This window comes from Mercenaria mercenaria, chromosome 7 (genome assembly GCF_021730395.1).
Source record: "Mercenaria mercenaria strain notata chromosome 7, MADL_Memer_1, whole genome shotgun sequence".
Lineage (NCBI taxonomy): Eukaryota > Metazoa > Mollusca > Bivalvia > Venerida > Veneridae > Mercenaria > Mercenaria mercenaria.
The window spans coordinates 12,681,598-12,703,565 of NC_069367.1; the positions used below are offsets into that span (position 1 = coordinate 12,681,598).

Here is a 21,968-nt window from a genome sequence, read left to right on the forward strand (position 1 = left end):
AATGCAGATTCCTTTTCGTCTGTGATCTAGACTATTGATTAAAAGATGCATCATAAAGATAGATAATGGTACTCAAATATCAAAATAATATAATCATCCTCTACAATACAGCTGGTATACATATAATAATGATTATAGGGCCAGCTACCTAGAATTTAGTAGGCTATACGTCGCCAGAACCGGCTACCTAGGCATTTGGTCTATGTAGCCGGAACCAGCTACCTAGCCACTGCCAATTTCAAAATTCCCTGACCTTGAAAAAATTCTTTTTTTTCCCAACTTCACTGGCAAGGCTGTATAATGTGTATAGGCTAGAATTACGGAAGTATTTGAACAGTTACATGTACCAAATACATAGTAAAGCCTGCAAAATTAATGCTGTAGGCCTCCGATTCTAAGATTACTATCCGTAATCCTAACCACTGCAATCAACAAAATTTATCATGTCTATAGCGTATACCGCTCTAACTTACAAGATCGAGATCCATCGACATTGTTGTAATCGGAGGTTCTGTTACACTTCCTCGAACTCCCGCCTTCCGCCTCTCTTTCATGGCTTCCCTCATTCTATTCTTTGCAGCTTTCAAAAAAAACATTGTTTTGTTTACATGGACATTCCTGCTGCGCTGTAAAGCAGTTGCCGCGTGAAGGGAGGTAATTCATGATGTCGTAAATTTAAATCACGAAAAGACGCTGTAAAACACGAAAATAAGTGCTTGTTTGCTGTCTATCTCCGTTCTTTCAATAATTTCGTAATGTTTTCCATCTTTGCGCGGGTTCGAGAAGTGTTGTTGTTTTTTCAAAACAACTACCGTATGCAGTGAAAAAAGCCTGACCAGTCTACTACCTTAAGAAATAATGTATTGAAAAAACGTGTTTTAATGTTATTAATACACGGAAAGAGGTTATACATTCTGGCAACATATAACCGATTTTGAGTGTATTAACTTGGGTAAAACTCAGTTTTGCTATACATTATTAATCCCCCGCCGTGGCGGAGGGATTATAGGAATGGTCTGCTTCCGTCCTTCCGTCCGTCCTTCCGTCCGTAACACTTTCGTGTCCGCTCCATATCTCCTAAACCCCTTGAAGGATTTTCATCAAACTTTGGTCAAATGATCACCTCATCAAGACGATGTGCAGAACCCATGAGTCAGCCTTGTCGGTTCAAGGTCAAGGTCACAACTCAAGGTCAAAGGTTTGAGCCTGCCATTTTGTGTCCGCTCTATATCTCCTAAACCCCTTGAAGGAATTTTATAAAACTTGGGTCAAATGATCACCTCATCAAGACGATGTGCAGAACCCATGAGTCAGCCATGCCAGCTCAAGGTCAAGGTCACAACTCAGGGTCAAAGGTTTGAGCCTTCCATTTTGTGTCCGCTCTATATCTCTTAAACCCCTTGAAGGAATTTTATAAAACTTGGGTCAAATGATCACCTCATCAAGACGATGTGCAGAACCCATGAGTCACTCATGCCGGCTCAAGGTCAAGGTCACAACTTAGGGTCAAAGGTTTGAGCCTTCCATTTTGTGTCCGCTCTATATCTCCTAAACCCCTTGAAGGATTTTCATCAAACATGGGTCAAACGATCACCTCATCAAGGCGATGTGCAGAACTTATGAGTCAGCCATGTCGGCTCAAGGTCAAGGTCACAACTGAAGGTCAAAGGTTTGAGCCTTCCATTTCGTGTCCGCTCTATATCTCCTAAACCCCTTGAAGGAATTTTATAAAACTTGGGTCAAATGATTACCTTATCAGAACGATGTGCAGAAATTATGAGTCAACCATGCCAGCTCAAGGTCAAGGTCACAACTAAGGGTAGAAGGTTTGAGCCTTCCATTTGGTGTCCACTCTGTATCTCCTAAACCCCTTGAAGGATTTTCATCAAACTTGGGTCAAATGATCACCTCATCAAGAACTCATGAGTCAGCCATGTCAACTCAAGGTCAGGGTCACAACTGAAGGTCAAAGGTTTCAGCTCTGTATCTCCTAAACCCCTTGAAGGATTTTCATGAAACTTGGGTCAAATGATCACCTCATCAAGAGGTTGTGCAGAATTCATGAGTCAGCCATGTCAGTTCAAGGTCAAGGTCACAGCTAAAATCAAAGGTTTACCCTTTCACTATCCATAGCAGTGGCGGGGGATTTAGCTGTCGTTCAGACTGCCTTGTTTTGATTTTAATTCGCCCTTAATAGCAGTTGATAAATATAGTAGCGCTCTTTCTTGGTCGCAACAAAAAACATTGACGTCATCGCATGTTAACGTGACATCAGTTTTGCATAAGCATGTTCTAACAGAAACAGGCATATTAGAATAGAGATTTAGTGATTGGTCCCAGTATAATGTTAGGTCTGGCAATAACATGGGTTACTTAGGTTTCTGTTCTACTACTTGAAGAATTGAGAAACTATAGACTGTTTGTTACAAATAGTTAATAAACAGCTGTTGTACAGTGTCATATAAAATATATAATCAAAGTAACAGTTTAACCATGCCAGAAATTTTTGTAATAGTCTGTGAATGAACTAAACACTGGCTTGCAGAGTTGAATTCGTTAACTGGATGTTTACATTTCTACATGTTTCACAGTTTATTTTCTGTCATTTTGGATTGGCCGAAAACAAATTTCCAAGATTTTAAGCTTGAATCCTGGGGAGGATGGGTGTGGGTGACTATACATGCACATTATACATGCATAATTATGCTTGCCGGAATAACAGTTTGGTGCTAGAAACAAATAACTTTTATGAAGGTGTGCTGACTTACATACACAGGACGGAGTTAGCATTGTGGCTATATTTCATTCATCAAAACTTAATAATGTTGCTTTGAATTTGTATACATGTTCAGCCATTGTTTTGGAAAAGCTTTTTTTGAATCTGTGAATATGTCCTCTGTTTGTTTTGTTATATAGCTGCTGGAAACTCAACAACAAGTAGCTGTAGCAGTCTCTACAGACAAGAGGAAAGATATCATGATAGAACAGTTGGATAAGGTATGTGTATTTGTTTATTTTGTCACAAATTTTTATTTCCAAGTTGCATTTGTTCTTTATATGAATTTGGGATCGTTCATTTTGAACATTTTAAGTTTTGTCTCTGCATTTGCAGTTTTGCCTTTCTGTTGGTGACTTTGAAAGAATACAGACAAAACATGCCCTTTAAAGAAATGAAACATTTTAATATAATTATCTCATTTAGATGTGTATAGGGCTAACACTTTCAAAAGTTCCCCATTAGCTCAGTAGGTATAGCAGAAACTGTGAACCGAACGGTTTGTGTTTGATTCAGAGGCGAGTGTTCACTGTAGCAATTTTATAGAAAAAAAATTCTGAAGTGTCTTTTCCTCCACCTTGGATTCTTGTAAAGAAGTGTTCAGTTACTTGTGGAGAACGGGTTAGTGCTGGCAATATCATGATCAATATTTCAGCAATTAGCCAGAGTGATGGAAGGATGGAAGAAGAGAGACCAGGAGAAAGATGCTTTTGTTGAGGAGATGCAGAAGGAGAAAGAAGAAATAGAGAACAATTTAAAACAGCAACAAGAGGTATAACTAATACTAATTATTGTATCTTGTTGTAAGCTAAAGTAAAATGGTCGAGTTGAAATTGTTGCTGTCTTAGAATCATTTGACTTTTGTTGCTGTGGATTTGAAACCATGCATGGACTGTAGAACGGTTATATGTGAACTTGCTGTCTAGCTGGCTGGCGGCATGTTAAAGGTTCTATCCAGGTGCCTGTACTTGCCTGAAATATTGTTTAAAGGGTCAGCTGAGGTCTGTCTCCATTGTGAAAGCTGGAAAATCTGTGCTGTACAGATTGAAACAAAACAAAACAAAACAAAATTCTATATTCTATAAAGTTCTATTGTTTCAAAAGCTTTTCATTGTTTCTTAATGAAAAAGGATACAAACATAGTGGACAGATTGAAAAAAAAATCATTTCCACACAAAGAATGATATAATGTTAAACTGATTTTTTTTTTGTATTTTGTAGATGATCAGTAACTTTGAACATGACATGTCTGCAGCTGTTGATGCATTAAGACAAGAGAAAGAAAATGCTGCTCAGAATGCTGATGAACTCCGGGAAAAGGTATGTACCAGTGATACAGCTTCTATCTGCCTAGACATTCATAAATAGTCCTTTTCGCAGGTTTTATTCAGACCATCATTTCATGTTTTCTTAACATGATTCTTATCAATATTTTACGTCTTGTGCAGAAAGATATTTAGGGTCTGCTGATCCAGAACATCTTGTTTTTAGCTCACCTGAGCACAAAGTGCTCAAAGGTGAGCTTTTGTGATCGTCTGTCGTCCGTCCGTCGTCCGTTGTCAACAATTTGACTGTTAACACTCTAGAGGTCACATTTTTGGCGAAATCTTAATGAAACTTGGTCAGAATGTTACCCTCAGTAAAATCTTGGACCAGTTTGATATTGGGTCATCTAGGGTAAAAAACTAGGTCACCAGGTCAAATCAAAGGAAAAGCTTGTTAACACTCTAGAAGTCACAATTTTGACCCAATCTTGATGAAACTTGGTCAGAATGTTACCCTCAATAAAATCTTGAACCAGTTTGATATTGGGTTATCTGGGGTCAAAAACTAGGTCACCAGGTCAAATCAAAGGAAAAGCTTGTTAACACTCTAGAGGTCACAGTTTGGGCCCAATCTTAATGAAACTTGGTCAGAATGTTTCCCTAAATAAAATCTTGGACAATTTTGATATTGGGTCATCTGGGGTCAAAAACAAGGTCACCAGGTCAAATCAAAGGAAAAGCTTGTTAACACTCTAGAGGTCACAATTTTGGCCCAATCTTAATGAAACTTGATCAGAGTGTTATCATTAATAAAGTCTTGGATGAGTTCGATATTGTGTCATCTGGGGTCAAAAACTAGGTCACCAGGTCAAATCAAAGGAAAAGCTTGTTAGTCCCCTACTGGTTGAAAACCAGTTTCGGGGACTATAGGAATGCACTTTTCCGTCATTCCGTACGTCCGTCTGTCCGTCCGTCCGTCTGTCCGTCCGTCCGCAATTTCGTGTCCGGTCCATAACTCTGTCATCCATGAAGGGATTTTAATATTACTTGGCACAAATGTTCCCCATGATGAGACGACGTGTCATGCGCAAAACCCGGACCCCTAGCTCAAAGGTCAAGGTCACAATTGGAGGTCAAAGGTCAACAGGGCTTTTTTCCTGTCTGGTCCACAACTCTCCCATCCTTGAAGGGATTTTAGTATTACTTGGCACAAATGTTCCCCATGATGAGATGATGTGTCATGCGCAAATCCCAGACCCCTAGCTCAAAGGTCAAGGTCACAATTGGAGGTCAATGGTCAACAGGGCTTTTTTCCTGTCCGGTCCATAACTCTCCCATCCATGAAGAGATTTTAATATTACTTGGCGCAAATGTTCCCCATGAGGAGACGACGTGTCGTGCGCAAAACCTGGACCCCTAGCTTAAAGGTCAAGGTCACAATTGGAGGTCAAAGGTCAACAAGGCTTTTTTCCTGTCCGGTCCATAACTCTCCCATCTATGAAGGGATTTTAATATTACTTGGCACAAATGTACCTCATAATAAGACGATGTGTCATGCACAACTTTCAGACCCCTAGCTCAAAGGTCAAGGTCACACTTAGCAGTCAAATGTTAACATAGCATGAACAGGGTCTGTTTCGTGTCCGGTCCATAACTCTGACATTCATTAAGGGATTTTAATATCACTTAGCACAAGTGTTCCCCATGATGAGACGACGTGTCATGCGCAAATCCCGGACCCTAGCTCAAAGGTCAAGGTCACAATTGGGGTCAAAGGTCAACAGAGTTTTTTCCTGTCCCGTCCATAACTCTGCCATCCATGAAGGGATTTTAATATTACTTGGCACAAATGTTCCCCATGATGAGACAACATGTCATGCGCAAAGCCCAGACCCTTAGCTCAAAGGTCAAGGTCACAATTGGAGGTCAAAGGTCAATAAGGTTTTTTCCCTGTCCGATCCAGAACTCTGTCATCCATCAAGGGATTACAATATTACTTGGCATAAATGTTTCCCATGATGAGACGACGTGTCATGCGCAACACCCAGTACCCTAGCTTAAAGGTCAAGGTCACACTTTGAGATCAAAGGTCAAGAGGATTTTTTTCCTGTCCGGTCTATCACTTTGTCATGCAAAGCAGGATTTAGATATCAGTTGGCACAAATATTCCCCTGGATGAGACAACATGTCATGCGCAAGAACCAGGTCCCTAGGTCTAAGGTCAAGGTCATATTTAGAGGTCAAAGGTCAAATTCAAGAATGACTTTGTACGGAACATTTCTTCTTCATGCATGGAGGGATTTTGATGTAACTTGGACCAAATGTTCACCACCATGAGGCACCCTTGTTTTTAGAATTACGTCCCTTTGTTATTACTATAAATAGATTTTATTGTAACTTTTTTATTACTGGCGGTAGAGAAAAATCGAGACCACTTTTCTCTGGTACAGCATGCATGTTACATCCAATTTTTAGGTGTATTTTGACCTATCTCTACCTGGTAAAGAGTTTCTTGTGGACTTATATTATATAGATTTTTTTTTATTTTTTTTTATTTAAAGATTAATTTCCCTTTGTTGTTACTATAAATAACTTACATGATAACATTTTTTTATTTTATGTTTTTCGGTGGTTTATCGAAATATAACGGTGAATTATATCCTGATAAACTCACTGGCCACTCAGTGAAAATTATCAAATCTGATACCCGGATTAACGTCAAAAAGTTTACCGAGCGTACTGAAAGCCGGAAACAATATGACGATGACGTCGTTAAAATGACGTCATCTTTGCGATGCTTCCTGATAAAATTTCCCGCAAATTTCGACATTTTATTGAAATAAACACAACAAAAGTAGAGTTTTAGACATAAAATAAACAGAAAAATTGTTGGTATCGATGTAATATCACGGTAATTTCACTCGTGAACACCAAAAGTTGTTATTTTCACTCGTGGCTGCGCCACTCGTGAAAATATCACTTTTGGTGCCCACTCGGTGAAATTATAACGTGATATTACACCGAAACCAACAATTATCCTCTATATAATCAGCCAAAAAAATTCAATATGAAAACAACTGTGGGTTTTTATATATGCACATTTTAATCCAAGTGTGTTGTTATAACATATTGTATATGTAGTACAATATTGTTTATACATCATTGACAGATATCAGTTCATTATGTTATACTGCAGTAGAGAAAATTAGGTGCCTTCCAGTAGGGGACTTTGTATTGCATGGCAATACTTCATTCACTTGTTAACACTGTAGAGGTCGCATTTATGACTGTATCTTCATGAAACTTGGTCAGAATGTTAATATTGATATTAAGGTCCAGTTTGAATCTGGGTCATGTAGGATCAAAAACTAGGTCACTAGATCAGATCAAAGGAAAAGCTAGTTTACATTGTAGAGGCCACATTTATGACCATATCTTAATGAAACTTAGTCAAAATGTTAATCTTGATGATCTATAGCTCAAGTTCAAATCTGGGTTAGGTGGGGTCAAAAACTACGTCACCAGGTCAAATCAAAGGAAAAGCTTGTTAACACTCTCGAGGCTATATTAATGACTGTATCTTCATGAAACTTAGTCAGAATGTTAAACTTGATGATCTTTAGGACAGGTTCTAATCTGGGTCATGTCGGGTCAAAAACTAGGTCCCCGGGTCAGATCAAAGGAAAAGCTAGCTAACACTTTAGAGGCCACATTTATGACCATATCTTAATGAAACTTAGTCAGAATGTTAATCTTGATGATGTTTAGGTCGGCTTTAAATCTGGGTCAGGTGGGGTCAAAAACTAGGTCACTAGGTCAAATCAAAGGAAAAGCTTGTTAACACTCTAGAGGCCACATTTATGACTGTATCTTCATGAAACTTAGTCAGAATGTTAAACTTGATGATCTTTAGGTCAAGTTCGAATCTGGGTCGTGTCAAATCAAAGAATAGCTAGTTAACACTTTAGAGGCCACATTTATGACCATATCTTAATGAAACTTGGTCAGATTGTTAATCTTGATGATTTTTAGGTCCATAGGTCAGGTGAGCGATACAGGGCCTTCATGGCCCTCTTGTTTGAATTTGCCATTAAAATTAGGCAAAATGCATTCGACTTAATTTGTTAATATACTTCTATATACAAAATTCTTAAGATATCATGATTTTAAGAGTAGTGTCCCTTTGTTTTTTGGACAGCTTGCTTATTATTGAAGGAGCATGATTGTTAAGTGGACATATATCTAGTTTCTGCTTATTCTAGATGTTTTCGAAAAGTGCTACAAACATACTTTTTTAAACATAGAAAACTCCAGGTTCTGCATTTGCCCATTTTTTTCAGAGGGCTCTTTTATACATGTATTAAATGTTTAATCACTTGTAGAAAAATTATGCTTTTTTTTGTTCTTCTGTGACCAGTTCATTTGAATCAACACCTGAAAATTTTTTTGACAAAAATGTCCAGCAAGGGTTTTTCACTTAGTTTATATATATATTTACACCTTGTTCAAAAGGCATAATAACTGTTATTGAAGGCTTTATCTTGAATAAACAGATTCAAGAAACTGAAAGGTCTAAGAGTCATGTGGAGGAGCTGTTAGATGCAGAGAAAGAGAAAGTAGATCTTATGCAACAAGAATGTGACAATCTAAGAGAATCGAGAGAAACCCTCGACAAGAAACTTGATCAGATGCAAAGGAGATTACATAGGGTATGTGTGCGTAGAAAGTCCTAGGAAGCTTTTATGCTCTGCACTAGTTGAGTGTAATAGTTTTAGCCTGCAGTTGCAAGCTTAAGCTGTACGCCTCCAGCTATATGTTAAATTTTGCAAAATTCAGAAAATGCTTTCTCAGTAACTGCAATAGAAAGAAATTTTAAAGTAGCTCCGTGCAATTTAGGAACTTTTGTATCTACAATAACTCTCTTGTACTTTGTATCATACACATTAACATATTTAAACAATTCAGTATCTGATATCAGTTGCTATCTGTCATAAATATTTTGAAATTTTGATGTTAAGATGGAGGATGCACAATTAAACAACAACAACAAAAAATTAAGTATAGTTCTGTAGAGACTTTAATGATTTTGATCAGGGTTTTAGAAAGGAACTTTCTGAAATTGCTGTTTTTTTTGCTGAGCTAAGTTTAATTGAGAAATGTAGAATAAACAGTTGTAGGCAGTATGGCAGCTGAATAGGAAAATAATGGTTTGAGCATTCAAAATCCCTTCTTTGATGTAAGACAGCCATTCATTGGATTTGAGAGTGGTTTCTGTTTTCTACCCAAATACGTATCTGTACCTTAAAAAATGCTTTGAGAAGTAAATAGGGTCTTCTTTCTCTATGTAAAAACATTATAATTACTCCGACTGCATGACGTTACAGGAACAAGATGACTGGTTTCAGAGAGAGCAGGAATTATTACAGAGAATTGAGGAGGTCTCAGAGAAAAGTAACAAAATTCTACAAGCTGAAAGGGTATGTTACATATCTGTTTTTTTTCGTCCATTTTTGCTACAGTTTCAGTATTCGTTTCATTATAAATTTGACCATTGCCCTGGCCACGTCATACTATGTATGTGAAAAATGTACTTGTAGCTTCCTTACTTGGCGCTCGGCATTAAGAGGAGTTCTAGGACTGATCAGCCTGGTGTCAGTAGAATGTAACTGGGTGGGGTATTATGTCACATGTCTGTGTTGTGATATTCCAGTGAGTCAGCACTAATACGGTGAGACAGTGTGCTCACTGCTACATGTAGACACTGACATTTATATGACTGAAAAATTGTTGGAAAAAAAATGCATATCTGGAACAAACACTCACTTGACCACTGCCAGCATTTGAATTCGTCCAAGTGAGGAAGCCATCCAGATGACTATAAAATTGATGCCTACTTGTGACTAAATTAATAGTCAGCAGTGTTGAACATATTGTTAAGGTGAACATAAAATTTACTTTCATATTAAAGGTGTTACTGATGTGTTTGCAGAATGGTTTAAAAGGCAAATATATGTTTTATTGTTTTTAGGCAAAGAATGAAGAGCAAGGGAAGTTAGCAGAAGAAATCATGGACCAGTACCAGGCAGCTAATACAGCTGTGAAAAAGTTAGAGATGGAATTGGATGCTGCTCTAAGGGAAAAGGTTAGTGCTTTTAACTTTCACAATAGATAGAATTAACTCCAAGGTTTTCCACTTTAGTCCAATTCAAAATAAATTCTGTCCTTTGGCAAAAGTTGAAATCTAAGTGTTGAGATTGAAAGGTTGGGTTTTTATGCCCCTGAAGGGAGGCATATTAGTTTTCAACTGTCCGTCCGTCCGTTCGTTCGTTTGTCACAACGTTAACTTTTTGCATGAAGGCACTTTACTCGCGAACAACTCCACCTAGGACCTTCAAACTTCACATGCTGATAGTACTTGTTAAGTGTACCACCCCTACTGACTTTGGGGTCACCAGGTCAAAGGTCAAGGTCACAGGGGCCAATGTTATCTTTTTGCATGAAGGCACTTTACTCGCGAACCACTGCACCCAGGACCTTCAAACTTCACCTGCTGATAGTACTTATTGAGTACACCACCCCTACTGACTTTGGGGTCACCAGGTCAAAGGTCAAGGTCACAGGGGCCAACGTCAACTTTTTGCATGAAGGCTCTTTACTCGCGAACCACTTCACCCAGGAACTTCAAACTTCACATGCTGATAGTACTTATTGAGTACACCACTCATACTGACTTTGGGGTCACCAGGTCAAAGGTCAAGGTCACAGGGGCCAACGTTTACTTTTTGCATGAAGGCACTTTACTCGCGAACCACTTCACCCAGGACCTTCAAACTTTACATGCTGATAGTACTTTATGAGTACACCAACCCTACTGACTTTGGGCTCACCAGTTCAAAGGTCAAGGTCACATGGGCCAACATTAACTTTTTGCATTAAGGCACTTTACTCGCGAACCACTTCACCCAGGACCTTCAAACTTCACATGCTGATAGTACTTATTGAGTACACCACCCCTACTGACTTTGCGGTCACCAGGTCAAAGGTCAAGGTGCTGCAAGGTCAAGGGGCATTTGTCGCCATTAGTGACAGCTCTTGTTTCAGAAAAGTTACTGGCAGTTTGGTAATCTGTTTTTATCACCAGTTTCACAAATTCTTATAAAAGTACAGTTAATTGGGAAATGATTATCACAAATTTACTGAAAATAGAGTATCTGTATCTTGTTTTGAATCAGGGTTTCAGAAATCCCATGTCCGGAGCCCGGGGGCTACCAGAACATTCTGTTGGGCTACTAAATATTTTCAGAGCGTGCCCGTCGGGCTACCTTAAAACTCTATATCGAGTAGCCCGGTAATCAATAACCTAATCTTCATGCATAACTTTGACAGTTTCACATAATCCCCATGTTTATCGAGTAATACACGCCGGAGGCATTAATTATCTTACGACCTATTGTCACAGTCGGCAAACAATTGACCGTTTTTAATCGTACCCGGAGGCAAATGTTTACCTGTGCACACGAGGTTTTAGACTGATCCAAAAGCTTCCAAGTTGCTGATCTCTAGTGTTCAAAACAATTGGCAAACCAGTCTTAAAATTACGTCATCTTACCGCCACCTGCCAAAGTGTACTTTCGTTTTTGCTGACCTCAATATTTATCAAGTAGAATCTGATATTTGATTAAGTTAAGTGCTTACATCGACTTTATGCTTTTTAATGTAAATACTTGTACAGAATGCAAAAATCGACAATAATTTAGCAAAAATTGACGCATTCATGTCAGAAACTATACCTGATTTCGGACAAACATAAATTCGGATACGTAATTACACAGTTGCAAGAAAAGAGAGAAACGTAATTTACTCGGCTTCAGTCCTTTTATCAAACTGCTTTTTAAAAGATGTTAAGAATCAGACAGAATTATTTGTCGACTTAAAATGATTTTATAAGCTAAATTGCAAATATTAAATAAGGAATTTGTAAGTTTATAAAAATTGACTGACTTTCTGTTTATGATTGTCATATTACAATAATTAGAGGGAGAAGAATTCCCATTTCCATAAATAATTTTCTTCTAAAATGAAAAAAAAAAAAAGAGAAAAAAATTAGTGTCAGGTGATACTTGCAATTGCTATTTTAGAGAACAAAATCTACAATAACATAAGCATATAGCTAGAATTAAGAAACCCTATATTAATTTAAGCATTCCATTCCAACTGTAGACAGTAGTATACAAGCACTTAGCAAATAATCCAAAATGGTCAATGCCGAATAACTAAAATGTTCGGGCTACCAGACAAAAATATTGGTAGCCCAATGGGCTACCAGTAAATTTGCAGATTTCTGAAACCCTGTTTGAATATTGAAATTTTGTCTCTTGAAAGCATTTTAAATTTAGAGAGGAGTCTGTTATGTATGGATAAGTTGGACATAAATCTCCATTTCGTGAGAAGTGTCTTTTATGACTGGATTGAAGTAATACATGCAATGCTGACAGACTCAAATAAATTGTGCTTACATATTTCAGGAAAGTATTAAAGTAGAGATGGGGATAATGGAAGCCAAGTTTGAGAATGCACAGAGAGTGCTTGAAGCTGACATGCATTCAACCATGGAAAAGCAGGTTTTGAGATTTTTGGAGATTTTACAAGAAAGCACAAATATTTTGAAAACGTAATCTGCCTGATTAGCTCAATAGGGAGAGTGCAAATCTTAGATCGCATGTCGTGAGTTAGTGCCTTGAGTGAGATGTATGTTCTCCATTATGATAGATAAAAGACATTGTGTCTCAAATCATTTGTCCTCCACCTCTGATTAATGTGGGGAAGATGGCAATTATTTGCTGAGAATGGGTTAGTACTGGTGCAGAATCCAGAAAAAAAAACTGATTAGGTTAATTGCCTGCCTTTACATACCTGAAATACTGTTGAATAATGACACTAAACCCAAAGCAAACAAAGCAAACAAAATATGAAAATGTTACGATTTCTTTCTGTTTTCAATTACATACTCTTAGTAAAGTCTCTGTAGGAGTTATTTTTGGTACAGAACAATTTCAGTGAAAGAACACATTTTCTTTACTTGAAATATATATTATTTTCATCTGTTTCTCCTTTCTTAATTTTTTGCTCACAAGTTATTTTAGTTATTTTATATAATTATGAATGCATTGTTGATACATTTATTACTTAATATATAGATTCAGACTTTCCAATGAATTACAGCCCTATCATTAGACAGTGACATGTTCTGGCTGAAGGTTATAAATAAAACTTTAATTTAGAGACCAGTCTTGGAAAGCGGCTTTTTATATTGGTCAGTTTCAAAAATTTCTACAAAATCAGCCAATCAAATGCTGAAGTTTTTAGACTGGTCTCCAAACTCAATTCTCTATCCATGGATCCTTGTTCTGTTTAGATTGCAGAACAAATAGCTGATGTACAGAGACGGCATGAGAAAAGTGAGGATGAACTACGTGAGAAGCATCGAGAACAGATGTTGGAGTTGAGCAAAAAGAATGGCAAGGAGATGGAGAGGCAGTTGTCTGTGTTCCGGGAGGAGATGCAGAAGAAAGAGGAAGAGTTTAGGAAACAGTTACAGGAACTTGAAGCAAGGTATGACTGGTGTTTGAAAAATTAATTTGTGTCTTGTGAATTTTTGGACGTACATGGAACTGTTTGTTGAACAGTCTTTGATTAGGATTTGGGGTCTTCCACCATTTTGAAAAGGTTGAAAGTCATTGTAAGACCTACAATTGTGTTGTTGTGATATTAAACCCCCTTTCCCCAAAAAAGACAAAACTAAAAAAGGATTTTTTTTTTGGAAAATTTCAGAATTTGAAAAAGATGAATTTTTAAAGGTATTTTAGTTTATTTCATTTAATTTTGTTGGTTGATGTGGACTGTTTTTAGGATCATGTAAAGTTTTACTTTCTGATGTAGTGTAATAAGGTGATTCTGTCTGTATAATTTTACATGTTATGTTACAGTAGCAAACAATATAATATAGGTAGGGGAAAAAATTGTCAGCCAGTATTTCAGCTCTGTGACTCTTTGTAGTCAATAACACAGTATATTTATCTCCTACTGGTGTTTCACCTAAGGGGACTTGTGGTTTGCTCCCTATCCGTCAGTATGTCAGTCATACAAGGTGGGATCTTGTGACAAGTTTTAAGATACAAGATACTTTTTCATAAAACCTGACTTATAGATTATAAGATTCTTTCACTGGTTATAGGTGCAGATGGGAATTTCCGGCCTCGAGGGTAACTGTTTAGGCGGTAACGAGGTTCCTACCGAGTTACCGCCTAAACAGTTACCCGAGAGCCGGATATTCCCATCTGCACCTGTAACCAGTGACAGAATCTTTTTCTTGCATACCGATATCAAGATATAATAATAAAGATAAAGTCAGTCGAACGGCTTTCTTTTTAGAACTATTTCTTATAGCAGCGTATTTAAACAAAGCGCGGGAAATCAACGTCCGTAAACAGGAAAGACGTCATAACGTTTCAAAGACAAACAACAATGTTTAGTTCCGGTTTTGTTTTATCAGTTCCAGCGTAACGTTATGAATTTTTGATAAAATAACGTGTTTTGAATCGAGAAATATACTATCAGGAGCAAAGTGGAACTGTCAAGGTATTGGATTTTTATTCCGTTTTTAGAAATAAAATATAAATAACTACATAAATCTTCTACACATATGTAGTTCATAATACGTCATTTAAAGCACGAGAGTCATCTTACACCCCGGGGTGTAAGATGGATTTTTCCAGCATCGCTAAAAATACCGGAAATCCCCGTCTGGTATGCAAGAAGGTAGGTTATTTGGAGAATATGCAGGTTCTCCAGTTAAGTTTCAGTATACAAAATATGGTTCTTACAGCAGCCAGTATGACAAATACACCCTTCCAGTAGGGGAGTTATATTGCTGGGAAATAGTCTTGTTTAAAATGATGAATTACTCTTTAAGTTTTCATATATCTGTTTGTTTGCTGTTTACAGACTTGCAGAATACAGGACTGAGAATGCAGACCTGAAGATATCCAAGCAGAAACTCGAGTCAACTAGGTAATCCACTGTTTCTTGTTTTAGATTAAGAAAATATGTATGATTGTGTAAAGTTGATCAGTTAATGAATCTATACCAGGCATTAGGGTATAAATCTGAGTTTTGGGACCAATCTTAAATGCCAGTCTGGATCATCGACTTGTTTGGTTTTTTTTGTGGGGTTTTTTTTGTCTTTTTTTGTTACATTAGAAACAAGCCATTGATAAGAGAGCATCCTCAGTCTGGTCTACAAACTGTTCTATAGCTTAAAAGCCAGTTTTCTTAAGATTTTAATATATTGCCTATCGAACAAAAGTTTCTGGTGTTTTCACCAGTACCAGAAAACTCCATCTGACACCCCTGGGTGTAAGGTTACTCTTGTACTGTAAATGGTGTATAACAAAGTATGTTTGTTCAGTAGGTTTGAGCAGTTTATGTAAAAACAGATAAAATCTCAAATACCTTGATACCTTCTTTGTTCCTTGTTGCATATTTCTTGAATTGTAAAACATTATTTTAATAAAAGGAATTCCTGTCTGCACTTACAACTAGTGAAAGAATTTTCTTCATAGTTTTTAAGTGTCTGAATGCAAAGCAGTGTTCATTTCAGTTGGATATTCATAACATTATGGTCGTACTTTATAGACTCTCACTTTAAAATATCAAACTTAAAATTAATCCAAAGAATAGAATCAAAATAATATTGAGATGAAACTTTGGTTCTTGTAGTTTGTAACATCCTCAAGGACTTGTGTGGTTAAAAAAAAGTTAAATAAGATTTAGTACCTGAATTACTGTGACATTTACTTCCAAAGTCACAGTATGTTCATTGTAAAAATGCTTTGTTTAACCCAAATGGAAAATGGCAGGTAATTGAAATTGCAATTCTCTGATTGGCAAATCAGAATTTCTGATGTCATCTTAAAATTATGAATAACTCTACATTTCAGACTGGAGATTCTGACAAAGTTACAATATGCCATGCAGACACAGTGGAATGAGGCTCTATGTCTTCTCTCAGCTACACCACAGAGAAAGGTAAGTCACTTTCTGTCTTACTCCATCTACTGTTTGTAGTTTTGAGATCTGTGCTTTACACTTCAATTAACGCTTACCCTGCTAAATTTCTGTAATGAACTTGTCCATCTTTTAATTTGTACAGTACCATTAACTGTTAAAAGTGGTGCTTACCAAAAAAAAATACTGATTAATCAGCAAACAGTGCAGATCTTGATCAGACTGCACATATGTTCAGGTAACTCAGTTCTGTTTCTTAGTAGAGGTTGTTATTCATATATGTTAGTCCATTGATTTGTGTGAAGATATATGTTAGTCCATTGATTTGTGTGAAGATATATGTTAGTCTAGTGATTTGTGTGAAGATATATGTTAGTCCATTGATTTGTGTGAAGATATATGTTAGTCCATTGATTTGTGTGAAGATATATGTTAGTCCATTGATTTGTGTGAAGATATATGTTAGTCCATTGATTTGTGTGAAGATCATTTGAAACTCAAAACCATTCTGTTCAAGCTTGCCCTCATATACTTTTGTATCAAAGTTAGATATTTTTATCTATTATGCGTTTAAATATTTAGCATATTGTTTATATTACTTTAAATATTATTCAGAACTTTCAGCAAACTTAATTTGAAAAGCAGCTTAAAAATATAGTCACTTTTAAGTCCATTTCCTGGGAAATTTACTTTCTGCTGTTTCATCTTGGACACAGATATGGTTCAGTCTATGCCTAATCCCCATTACATGTTAAATTAATAGGTGACACCTTCTCTAAAGGACTTTTCATTAATTTGTGCTAAAAGAATTATCATCCAGTTGTATTGTTTTTTGTTTTTTTTTCGTTATTGTAGTATTTACTTTCATTTTCTTTTGCAGCAGACACAAAGTAGAATACCAGTGGTTGATGATGATGCTGCGTCTGTTGTCTCAGCTCAGACTGCCCCATCTGTAAACTTCAGTTTATGTACACCAAACAGACCTCCAACCAATCAAAGTAGTGCATTTATGCCATTACCCAATCAGAACACTCCTCCAAGAGGAGCAGCCAATCAATCTAGTCCTCCTCAGCAATCAGCCAATCAGCAGAGCCCAAGCAGATCAGTAGCCAATCAGTTTAGCCCAGTTCTTAGACACCATGCTCTTCCCACATTTAGCCCAGGAGGAGAGAGTATGGTTTCACATTCAACAGAGAAAGACCATGGTGAAGTCACTGAGGCTTCAATTGAAACGGCAGCCATGTCTCATCTCAAACAATTCCATGATTATATGAACAGGTAATGGACTGAAAAAAACAGTTAAAAAAATTTCACTTGCCTCATATCAACCTTGACATAAGGTCGTGATAAGAACAACCATTTAGGTGCTATGAAATTTAGAGTGGTCACCACTCTCTTCTTCATAACCTTTGTCCTATCTATAATATGTAACAGTAGGAACTTCTAAGAATGCCATATTTGTCACTTTAATTTGAATCTTAAGACAAAATGTAATATTACCTGAACTGTAACTTGGATTAGTAAAAAGTTTCTCAAATATTTTATTTTTTATTTGGCATAAATGTTGAATAGTTGATGCATATTTTTTGCATTTTACATATCTTTTTACTGTTGCAGTTTTACAAAAACTCCAGAATGGATAGCATCGATCAATAGTCAGGCTGAAGCTTCTGCCATGCCACATTTGTCTCACAGTCTGGGAAACACAGACCAGGTGTCTCAGCCAAGATTGCCTTCACCTCCGGAGCTTGCAGCTCTCCTCTCAACTCATTTACATAACATTCAACAACAGCATTTGATGCCCAACCCACACACTTCTGTCAGCCAATCAGGAACATTATTTTCTCAACCAAATTCAATTTTGTCCAGTCAGAAGCAACCAGTAAATTCAAACAGTGCTAGTTTGCCACCAAATTTAAATTTTGTGACATCCAGGTCACATGTTACTTCAAATGTTAGTCAAGACAAGGACCTATCTAAATATAGTAACACAGTCTCACAGTCAAACATGAGTCATCTAAATGGAAGTATAGCTAGTGAAACAACTGCTACAAATTATTCAATACTGAGTGAAAAAGAAAGTGGGACATTGTGGGAAGGAGCTCCTGGGATGTCTCGAGCGGTGCCACTTCACCCACCTCAACAAGGACAGGACCCATACATGCATGATGACCAACAGTCAAAAGTAACAGGTAGGAAAAACAAAGGTTTATAAAAAAGTTTTATTGTGTTGATATCAGTTTCCATTACAATATAAAGTTACTTGCCAGTTGTCTAGCTAACGTGCTTTTGTAAATTTGAAATAGAAAATTAAATTGTTCTCCCTATCTCAAAGTTGAAGCACGTGAAACAGTTGAACAGTATGTTATTTTTAAATTTGTTGATTTTACTTGACCCTAATGAATACAATTTAGTTATAATTTGCTGGTTTATTTTCAGGACACATGAGGGGATATTTCCAGGGAGGGCAAAGCTTTTCCCCACCCACGAAACAGAACAAAGACAGTGATTCATTAGAAGATCTTACAAACCAGTCAGACAGGTAGGAATTTTTCTGTGCTGGTGCAGACTGATTTTTTTTATATATTTGCTTTTGTTGCAATTGATGTTTTTGTTGTAAGTCATAAAGGAAAATAGTTTTGTCAAGATTAACATTAAAGGCACTGGCCTCCAGATTGTTTAACAACAAAAAAAAATTTTTTTTAGATATCTGGAAACAAATGCTATATTTCTTATGGATGCTTTGAAACTTAATTACTGGCAGACTAAATTTTACGGAAACACGTGAGAATTAGTTGTTTTTACTACTTTTTACAAGGAAAATCGAAAAGGGTTTGTAATGCTTTACTCAAGGTAAATTGCCTCAGTTATAAATATCTATATTTGATGCTCATTGAACACTTAATCCTTCATAGCGCTTTTGGTTACGACAGTGGAAAACTTTTTTATTTTTATTGCAGCTGCGATCCAGGTTCGATTTCTTGATTTGGCATTTTTAAAAATAGAAACAAAAACTTGTATTCTAAAGTTCATAAGTTCATAATATGACAAAACATCAATTTGAAAGAAAGATGATTTTTTAGCGAAAATCTGGAGGTCTGTGCCTTTAAATTTGGTTGCTTTTTAGCTCCACTATTTGGAGAATAGGGGGGCTATTCTACTCGCCCCAGCGTCGGCGTCAGCGTGACCTTTCTTGGTTAAAGTTTTTTGGCAACCTTTGTTTTTCTGTCATATCTTTGTTACTATTGCTTATATCTTACTGTAACTTCACATAAACATTGTCCAGTATACAAACAAATTATGTGTGGGGGCTGAGCTCATAGTACCCAAGGTCAAGGTCAACAAGGTGTTATACTTAGGTTATTTTTAAGGTTAAAGTTTTTTGGCAACCTTTGTTTTTCTGTCATATTTTTGTTACTCTTGCTTATATCTTCCTGTATGTTCACATAAACATTGTCCAGCATACAAACAAAGAATGTGCAGGGGCTTTGCCCATTATACCCAAGGTCAAGGTCACAAAGTTGTTATACTTGGAATTATTTTCATGTTAAATTTTTTCGAAAACTCATTTTATTGTCAATTCCCCGAATAGTGGAGCGCGCTGTGTTCCGGACAGCTCTTGTTATATCAAGTCTTTTGATGATTTTAGCCATGCTTGTGGTCAATTATTTCATTTGCTTAGATGGTATATCAGGTTTTAGCAATTCTATGGTTCCAGGATTTAAATAATTTGAACTTAATACACTTTTTACATGTCCAGTTTTACCCCCAAATAGCCCTTATTGTCTCATTGATGGAACTTGTGCTTCAAACAATGACCGCCTCGGTAGCCTAGTGGTAGAATGTCCGCTTCGAGTGCGGGAGGTCGTGGGTTCGATCCCCAGCCGCGTCATACCAAAGACGTAAAAATGGTACTAGTAGCTTCCTCGCTTGGCGCTTAGCATTAAGAGGATAGTGCTAGGACTGGTCAGCCTGGTGTCAGTATAATGTGACTAGGTGGGGTATCATGCCACGTGTCTACGGCATGATATTCCAGTGAGGCAGCACTATAAAGTTGGGCATTGTGCTCACTGCTACAAGTAGACACCATCGTTTATATGACTGAAAAATTGTTGAAAAAGACGTTAAACCCGAACACACACACACACTCAAACAATGAAAAATGGCTTAAGATTTAATGTGACAGCTAAAATAATATATTTGAAATGTTTAGGTTAAATGAAGATTATAGTCAGTTGTCAGAAAGGCTGGAACAACATGGGTCACATCAGGAAGAGTTGCAACACTATATTCAAATGGTAAGTAAGAATATCACTGTAATTTATATAGTTAACAAGAATTGCAACACTATATTTAAATGGTAAGCAAGAATTTCTCAGTAATCAAATATTAGTCCAGAATTGCAACTCTGTATTCAAATTTAAAGCAAATGTATTCACTATAAGTTGTAAACAAAAATTGCAGCACTGAATTTGTTTGATAAGTAATATTTTAACAGTAATAAAGTTGTCTATGAGAATCGCAACACTGCTTTCAAATGGTATGCAAGAATTTCACTGTAATTAAGTTGTCAACAGATGGTAAGCAAGAATATCACTTGAATAAAGTTGTCAATGAAATTACAACACTTTATTTGGTGACAAAGAATATCACTCACTGTTACTAAGTTGTAAATGGGAATTGCAACACAGAAGGAATTTTACTGATATTTGTAAAAGAGAACATTGAAAGCAACACAAAATTTGCATGGTTAGCAAGAAATTCACTGTAGTTAAGCTGTTAGCCAAGAATAATAATAATATATTTTTAAATGGTAAACAAAAATTACACCACTGTATTCAAATGGTTAGCAGGAATTTCATTGTAATGAAGTTAATAGAAAGAATTTTAACCTTATATTTAAATGATTTTTAATAGCAAAAGTTTGTTATCAGTTGCTTTTGAAGAATTACAACATCGTATTAAAAAGATAAACAGGAAATTCTCTAAAACCTGTTCACTTTATCCTTTAACATTTTCTAAAATAGTATAATTTACCTGTATAACTATATGATTGAGATATTATATGTTTCGGGGGTATAATGATTAAAACTAAGTTTTAAGCTTTTTTCTTTGTTACAGTTGTTACATAGATCACCAGGAGAAGTGACAAACAGGGAGCAAAATGACTCCATGTTCTCCCAGGATAATGGTAGGTAGCCCATTCTCACACAATATTTAGTGTTGAATTTCTGCTTATTGTGGATTAATCATCCATTTGTGGCTGCGCTCAGTTGCCAGCTCATGCCTAAGAGCATTAGCCCTTTAGGACCTCTCTCTCTGCCATCTGAGCTTGAATGAATTTAATTGACCATTCTTTTACAGCAACCTTTTAACGTTACTGGTAAATTACAGTAACTCTAACAAACTTTCAGAAAATAGTCAACACATTTTTTGTATCAAATTTTTGAAACTTTTTTCATGCTGACTAAAGCTGAAAACAGCCTTTTCTTAACAGATATTAGGTCGATTTAAATGTGCAATGCACATGAGATGGTCATGTGTAATTATTTTATGACATTATAGATCACCTTAAATCAGTACATTAGTTTAATGTTTGCAAGTACCTCTGTGCCCCTGTGGTTAGTTTAATGTTTGCGAGTACCTCTGTGCCCCTGTGGTTAGAGTTGCGGATTTAAAATCACTTGCTCCTCACCTCTGTAGAGTCGTACTCTGTTTATGATGACATGAGAAATGCAATAAGCTGGCTTTCAGAAGGTTGGGGCTTTAACTGAAATAGTGCCTGGACAGATATCTGGGGTCTTGGAGTCTTCTTACATCATCAAAAGCTTGAAAGTCACCACATATTGAGACAGATTGAC

General features: G+C 36.6%; 1 protein-coding gene across 2 annotated transcripts in view; it reads left to right on the plus strand.

Annotated features, from left to right (window-relative positions):
- The window catches only part of LOC123554904 (uncharacterized), a 58,466-nt gene that overhangs the window by 25,993 nt on the left and 10,505 nt on the right, over positions 1–21,968 (plus strand). For both annotated transcript variants that reach the window (XM_045345324.2, XM_045345325.2), the window contains exons 7-21: positions 2,917–2,997; positions 3,432–3,548; positions 3,998–4,096; positions 8,595–8,750; positions 9,426–9,518; positions 10,070–10,183; positions 12,567–12,662; positions 13,457–13,653; positions 15,046–15,111; positions 16,041–16,128; positions 16,988–17,385; positions 17,725–18,299; positions 18,547–18,649; positions 20,321–20,405; positions 21,229–21,298. In XM_045345324.2, coding sequence (XP_045201259.2) covers positions 2,917–2,997; positions 3,432–3,548; positions 3,998–4,096; positions 8,595–8,750; positions 9,426–9,518; positions 10,070–10,183; positions 12,567–12,662; positions 13,457–13,653; positions 15,046–15,111; positions 16,041–16,128; positions 16,988–17,385; positions 17,725–18,299; positions 18,547–18,649; positions 20,321–20,405; positions 21,229–21,298 — 2,338 coding nt within the window. The remainder of the gene's footprint in view (positions 1–2,916; positions 2,998–3,431; positions 3,549–3,997; positions 4,097–8,594; positions 8,751–9,425; positions 9,519–10,069; positions 10,184–12,566; positions 12,663–13,456; positions 13,654–15,045; positions 15,112–16,040; positions 16,129–16,987; positions 17,386–17,724; positions 18,300–18,546; positions 18,650–20,320; positions 20,406–21,228; positions 21,299–21,968) is intronic.